Raw genomic sequence first — 7,454 nt, 5'->3', positions numbered from 1 at the left:
TGCTGATTATTTTTCCTCCAATAGATCAATTGTCTGTTTTGTCAATTATTAAAGTAAATCAAAGTCATATTTAAAGAAAGAACACGTCACAGAAGCAATATTCAGGTAATGTTGTATATATGTGCTTTTCTTTGCTTGATCGTTTTCTCTCCGTTGCTTTTGTCTGAAAGGAATCTGAACAACCAAAGCGGAAGTGCTTTTAGCTTATTAGTCAGCTGATTAGAAACTGAGGGAAAAGATGCGTCAAGTGGAATAGAAACAGCAGGACCAATACCGGAAGTTTGCCTGTATGTGTTCCTACAAAATGAAAACTATCGGAACCAGATTTTTTGCCAAGTAAGTTTTTACAAGGAGTTTTCTTTTGATGTTTTTGGTGCGTAAAAATTGATGTTTTTTTGTTCTTGTGTCTGTTCATTAAAGCAGGTTTGTGAAGACATTTTTTAAATCTCTCTAATTTTGAGCTCATTTGAAGTCATTCATATGATATATTTCCTCTTGCACACACCACCTGTTTACAGGCCTACATACTCTATTTTCTCTGCTGTATTTTTTTCAGTGATTTTTACTTAGTATGTATAAATACTTGCACTATTGTTCAGTTAGTTAATTGAATATCAATTTAGTATATATATATATATAATTTTACATTTTTTATTTAATTTTACTTTACCTATCTTTATATCTATATCTATTTATTTATTTATTTATATATATATATATATAGTTATTCATTTATCTAAGATAAGATATATGACATGTACTTTATTCATCCCCAGTGGGACATTTATTTGAAGCAGCAGCAAACATGTTTAAACATAGACAATAAAATACGAATACAATAGCAGGGCAGGACGTATTACATTTGAGAATTAAAATAATTTTAAAAATGTAAAAATTAAATAAAAATGAAAGCGTATACAGTGCATCTAAGTGTATATAAAATGCATACTGATATCTATCTATCTATCTGCTTTTCAACTTTTATTCTGAAATCCCTAACCGGAAGTCGCGTCGGTTCCTCCGCCAGCTTGACGCTGCAGCAGGAAGCCCCTCTAGCTTACTGGCTAGACGTCTAAACTCGACTAATTGGCTCTTTTAAACTACATTTCGGCCGTGTTGAGACCCCTTCGCTCGGTACGATGAGCTCCCGGGACCACGGGGTCGTCTCCTGAGTCCACGCGGCGTCGTGTCATTGTCTGTTCTTCATCTTATTGTCTCTATTTGTCTGCAGGAAGCGCAGCAGGAGAGGTGGGTGACAGTTTACTTCTGATTGTGCGATAAAGAAAGGGTCAAAATGTCGCTTTAAACGGGACAAAACGAGTGTTGTGACCCGGGAGTGACGAGAGTGTGTCTGTGAAGACGGAGGAGCTCAGTCCGGGTCACGAAGTCTTTATTTTAATTATTATTACTGCTTTAGTCGTTATTTAGCTGTGTTTTGATTTTATTTAATGATATGCAGCTGCACAGTGGGGAATACATAATATATATATATATATATATATATATGATTATCTATTTATACATACTTATATTTATTTGTATATATATATATTTATATACATGTATATTTGTATATTTATATTTGTGTATATATATGCATACATATATATATATATATATAAATGTGTTTGTCTATTTATACATATATATATTTATATAGATATATTTGTATATATATTTATATATATATTTATACATATATTTATTTGTATATATAGTTATATACATGTATATTTGTATGTATATTTATACTTGTGTATATATATATATATATATACATTCCCTTTAATATATATCAGGCTCAATGTAATCAGTTTAGCAGCAAATAATCACATTTTTGTAAAACGATCTAAATTGTTTTGTTTTCATTGAATTTCCCTGTATTTATAAAGATAGAACAGAGAAAATAGTGGCAAATTATCTAATTTCTTTCATACATTACAAACAATTTAATTTAGGATTATATTATATTTATTATTATAAAAGCCAGAACGAGCTGAAAAGACTTTTGTAAAGCTACAAATGAACAATTTAATGTTTAAAAAGAAATAATTAAAGCAACAAAGAGCTGGAAAGACCTCATATCTTTTGGTTTGATAAATTAACATGAAATCATATTTTAAATTAAACAATTGTGTGAAGACCAACCGTCACTACGAGGGTTCTACTGAATCATTTATTTCTTATTTCTTTTCATTTATCATGCCAATAAAAAATATTTTAAAATATCCATTTTATTTTAATAACATGTATTATTAAAATGTAACATATTTTAAAAAATGTAACGCGTGCTTTCTGATATGATTGTTAGTCAAGAAATTAAATAATAATAACAATCTGTAGGTTTATTTATCTATAATGACAATCAACTTATAAAGTTACATCCACACTAGAACAAGTTTCAGGTTCACGACCATCAGATATATAATTAAAAGAGCTTTTAAAGATTATTTAACTTTTAATAAGCACAATGAGGTGAACCGGGTCATTCAGAACCTCCATCACGGTGTAACCTGGGTCTCTCTGCCCTGCCTGCAGGTCCAGGTCGGACCCTCTAGAGCCGGGCAGGCGGGATGGACCCTCTGGGCGCTCGCTGCCAGTTCGTGGACATCCAGACTCTCCCCACGTGGCAGCAGCAGCTGGGGGAGGGGGTGCCGCTGGACCCGCTGGACCCGCTGGGCCCGGGAGACAGCCTGCAGGACTTCCCCTCGCCATTCCCCTTCAGACCAGACATCAACCGCAAGATCATCCTGTTGTGAGCCCCTCTGTTTCCTCATGTCTAGTCCTGGTCCTCTGTAGACCTCAATTCAATTCAATTCAGTTTATTTGTATAGCCCAATTTCACAAATTACAAATTTGTCTCGGAGTGCTTTACAATCTGTACACATAGACATCCCTGCCCCAAAACCTCACATCGGACCAGGAAAAACTCCCAAATAACCCTTCAGGGGGAAAAAAAGGGAAGAAACCTGGAGGAGAGCAACAGAGGAGGATCCCTCTCCAGGATGGACAGATGCAATAGATGTAATGTGTACAGAAGGACAGATTTAGAGTTTAAATACATTCAATGAATGTGACAGTGGATGAATAGTTCATAGTAGGCATATTCCACGATGGAGACCTCCACGATCCATCAGGCAGATGGCGGTGGGGAGGAGGAGTGGGCGGAGTCTCAACAGGACAGTGGCGTAGTCAGGAGCAGGAATTCCACGACCCAGACCTCGATGATCCATCAGGCAGATAGGATCTATGCCGTCTCATAGGGTCCGATGACCCCATGAGACGTGAAGTCAAAAGGACTCCGGGAGAAAGCAGAGTTAGTAACGTGTGATTGAGAGATGAAAATTCATCCTTAAGGAGAGAAAAGAGGAGAGAGGAGCTCAGTGCATCCTAAACGTCCCCCGGCAGCTATAAGCCTATAGCAGCATATCAAGGGGCTGGACCAGGTGAACCTGATTCAGCCCTAACTATAAGCTCTGTCAAAGAGGAAGGTCTTAAGTCTACTCTTAAACGAGGTGACTGTGTCTGCCTCCCGGACTGAAATTGGAAGCTGGTTCCATAAAAGAGGAGCTTGATAACTAAAGGCTCTGGCTCCCATTCTACTTTTTAAGACTCTAGGACAGGGGTGCTCACACTTTTTCAGCTTGCGAGCTACTTATTATGTGGTCAAGTCAAGGCGATCGACCGGGGGGGGGGGGGGGTTTTTTTTTTTTTAAACCGGAGCTCTGCAGCACGCGAGCAGGGGAGCCGAGAAGTAGTGCTCACACTTTTTAAGCATAGAAATGACCAAGTCAAAATGATCTACCCACGACAAAAATGTGGAACATGTATTTATTTTCAAATATATTGAGGACTATAATGTACAATGAATGTTGATATACCTTGCATAACCGCATGAGCCAATATTACACAACACAACATAATTAACTATGAACATTTTTTGTAATTACCCACGTTTACTTTGATGACTGGCACTGAATTGAATCAGCCAGGGATGCATAGTCCGGACAGTAGCTGCTGACAGCCAGCCTCAAGCACACTTCCAAATGTTCATCAGTCATGGTGGAACGGTACTTGGATTTAATCATCTTCATGTGGGAAAAGGCTGACTCGCATAAATAAGTGGAGCCGGATAAAGCAGTCAAGGAGGGAGCACATTTCCTCATGTTGGGGTACTTTATCTCTGTCAGTAAGTTCCAGAACTGTCCATGAGCTCTGGACTTAAGCTCAATGTCGTCTTGTAGAGTCAAAATCTCATCTTCCACTCTAGAAGAGTTCAGGTGAAACAGTGTTGCAATTTTTGATGCGAGTGAATCAACATCAGCATCTTCCTGAACAGGATAGCACATGAATGTAGCGACTGGCTCGAGCAAAGAAAAGTCTTGAAAGCGTCTGTCAAACTCTGACAGACAATTGTCAATCTGCTCTGTGTAGTGTGCACTGTCAAGCTGCACACAGGGCTTCCCTTGCATCACCAGCTCTGACTCCAGGTTCCGGAAATTTGCCAAATCATGGCGCTGCAGCTTTGAGGAGATATGTTTCATCTTTCGTTTGAAAGCATTAACTGAGCTGATCATATTGATCACTGTTTTGTCTTTTCCTTGCAGCTCTAGATTAAGGTCACTCAACATGTTTGTCAGATCGGTTACAAATGCCAAGTCTAACAGCCACTGACCATCATTTAGTTGCTCGTATTCTGCATGTCCAGCTACACGGAAAAACTCCTTAATCTCCGGACAGAGCTCTCGAAATCTTTGCAGGAATTTCCCCCGACTAAGCCATCTCACGTCAGTATGTAGCAACAACTCAGAGTGGTCACAGTCAGCCTTCTCCAGATGTGCACGGAATAACCGTCTTTGAAGAGATCTGGCTCGAATAGAACAGGCGATCTTCATTGCCACATCCATGATCTCTTTCATGTTGAGCATTTTAGCGCATAACGCTTGTTGGTGGATTATGCAATGGTAATTCAAGAAGTCTGGGAAAGCATCGTCCTGCCTGCACTTGGCAATAAAGCCATTCACGCGGCCAACCATTGCGGGTGCTCCATCTGTGGTGATAGACACCAATTTGTACACTGGGAGCTGAGTTTTCTCAATAAAGCTTTTAAACGACTGAAACATGTCCTCTCCTCGTGTATGTTCTTTCATGGGAAGTACTGTTAATAGCTCCTCTTTTGCAGTGATATCACGAAACACCATACGAATGAAAATGCACACCTGGGCAGTGTCACTCACGTCCGTAGATTCGTCCAACTGCAGTGAGAAACACTCACAATCTCCGATGTCCTTCCACATTTGCTGGGTGACATCCTCAGCCATGGTTTCACAGCGCCGTGTAACTGTACTTCTTGACGGCTGCAGAGCTTTGATTGAAGATGCTATTTCTGCCTTATTTTTAAAGTCTTGGAACAATGAGTCAGCTGCTTCAACGAATGCCTCTTTTACCATCTCTCCGTCTTGGAAGGACTTCTTGTTTTTAACGATGACGTGACTCACCCGGAACGATGCTTCGGTGGCGGCTTTCGCTTTTGAATGATGGTGCGTGAACAATGACTGCTGACCGGACAACTGGGATTTTAGTTCCTTCAACTTTTTCTTTCTAAGATCGCTTTTCAGCGGGAAGTCGGTGTCGTATTTTCTATGAACAGTCCGAAAATGCCTCTCCAAATGTCCCTTCTTTGGTATTGCGACGGTAGCCCGGCAGATGAGGCAAACGCACTTTGAAAATGACATCGTGAAAAAAAAGTCCACCTCCCATTCCGTGTGAAAGTGATACGTTTTTGTCTTCTTACTACTTGATTCAGCTCCCTCGCTCATTTTTGATGACCATAAGCTTTCTTTACTTTAAAAAAAAGCGAGGGCTTAAAATTGAAGGTAACTCGCCGACTAGCTTGTTCGTTTTGCTGCTGCACTTAGCGCCGTTGTTTGCGCATGCGCGGTGGGCTGACCGTCAGCCTATCATCCATTAAATAAACAAGACGTGTTGACTTCGTAGAGTAGACTCTACGGGAGCATGTGTGAACGTAACCTCTACGTCGCACGTAGAGGTTACGTTCACACATGCGTCGCGCCATCTTGGATTCAGCAACCCCGGGAGCTGATCCCAGACCAGCGAGCCGACGGCCGACAACCAGCGCCTGACGTCAATTTTTTTTTTTCATGCGATCGACTGGTAGGTCTCCGCGATCGACTGGTAGGTCTCCGCGATCGACCGGTCGATCGCGATCGACGTATTGAGCACCCCTGCTCTAGGAACTACAAGTAGTCCCGCATTTAGTGAGCGTAGCTCTCTAGTGGGGCAATATGGTACTACAAGCTCCTTAAAATATGATGGTGCATCACCAATCAAGGCTTTGTACGTTAAGAGAAGAATTTTAAAAGTGATTCTTGATTTTATGGGTAGCCAGTGCAGAGCAGCTAGTGCAGGAGTGATGTGATCTCTTTTCTTAGTTTTAGTGAGAACACGAGCTGCAGCATTCTGGATCAACTGGAGGGACCTAAGAGACTTATTAGAGCAGCCTGATAATAAGGAGTTGCAGTAATCCAGTCTAGAAGTAATGAACGCGTGAGCCAGTTCTTCTGCATCTTTTTTGAGACAAGATGTGCCTGATTTTTGAAATATTACGTAGATGAAAGAATGCAGTCCTTGAGATTTGCTTTACGTGGGAGTTAAAGGACAAGTCCCGATCAAAGATAACGCCAAGATTCTTTACAGTGGTGTTGGATGCTAGGGCAATGCCGTCTACAGAATCCACATCACCAGATAATTGATCTCTGAGGTGCTCAGGGCCGATTAAAATTACTTCGGTTTTGTCTGAGTTTAACATCAAGAAGTTGCAGGTCATCCATGTTTTTATGTCTTTAAGACATGCTTGAATTTACTTGGTTGGTTTCCTCTGGTTTTATCGATAGATAGTTGAGTATCATCTGCATAGCAATGAAAGTTTATGGAGTGTTTCCTGATAATATTGCCCAAAGGAAGCATGTATAAGGTAAATAAAATTGGTCCAAGCACAGAACCTTGTGGAACTCCGTGATTAACGTTGGTGGTTATCGAGGCGTCATCGTTTACAAATACAAACTGAGATCGATCTGATAAATAGGATTTAAACCAATTTAGTGCCGTGCCTGAAATGCCAATCGACTGCTCCAGTCTCTGTAACAGGATGTCATGGTCAATGGTGTCGAATGCAGCACTAAGGTCTAACAAGACCAGTACAGAGAGGAGTCCTTTATCTGCTGCCATTAAGAGGTCATTTGTAATTTTCACCAGTGCTGTCTCGGTGCTGTGGTGTTTTCTAAATCCTGATTGAAATTTCTCAAATAAACTATTATGATGTAGAAAGTCGCACAACTGATTTGCGACCACTCTCTCAAGGATCTTGGAGAGGAAGGGGAGGTTAGAGATCGGTCTGTAGTTAGCCAACACCTCTGGATCCAGAGTGGGCTTCT

At 40.5% G+C, this 7,454-nt stretch overlaps 1 protein-coding gene across 2 annotated transcripts in view; it reads left to right on the top strand.

Moving 5' to 3' along the window:
* The first annotated feature begins 1,051 nt into the window (after positions 1–1,051).
* Positions 1,052–7,454, top strand: part of gdap2 (ganglioside induced differentiation associated protein 2) — a 27,938-nt gene continuing 21,535 nt past the window's right edge. For both annotated transcript variants that reach the window (XM_056433648.1, XM_056433655.1), the window contains exons 1-2: positions 1,052–1,248; positions 2,539–2,755. In XM_056433648.1, coding sequence (XP_056289623.1) covers positions 2,574–2,755 — 182 coding nt within the window. In that variant the 5' untranslated portion in view covers positions 1,052–1,248; positions 2,539–2,573. The remainder of the gene's footprint in view (positions 1,249–2,538; positions 2,756–7,454) is intronic.

Source organism: Pseudoliparis swirei, chromosome 2 (genome assembly GCF_029220125.1).
Source record: "Pseudoliparis swirei isolate HS2019 ecotype Mariana Trench chromosome 2, NWPU_hadal_v1, whole genome shotgun sequence".
Lineage (NCBI taxonomy): Eukaryota > Metazoa > Chordata > Actinopteri > Perciformes > Liparidae > Pseudoliparis > Pseudoliparis swirei.
The sequence above is the reverse complement of the archived record's forward strand: the minus strand, read 5'-3'. Positions and strand labels throughout refer to the sequence as shown.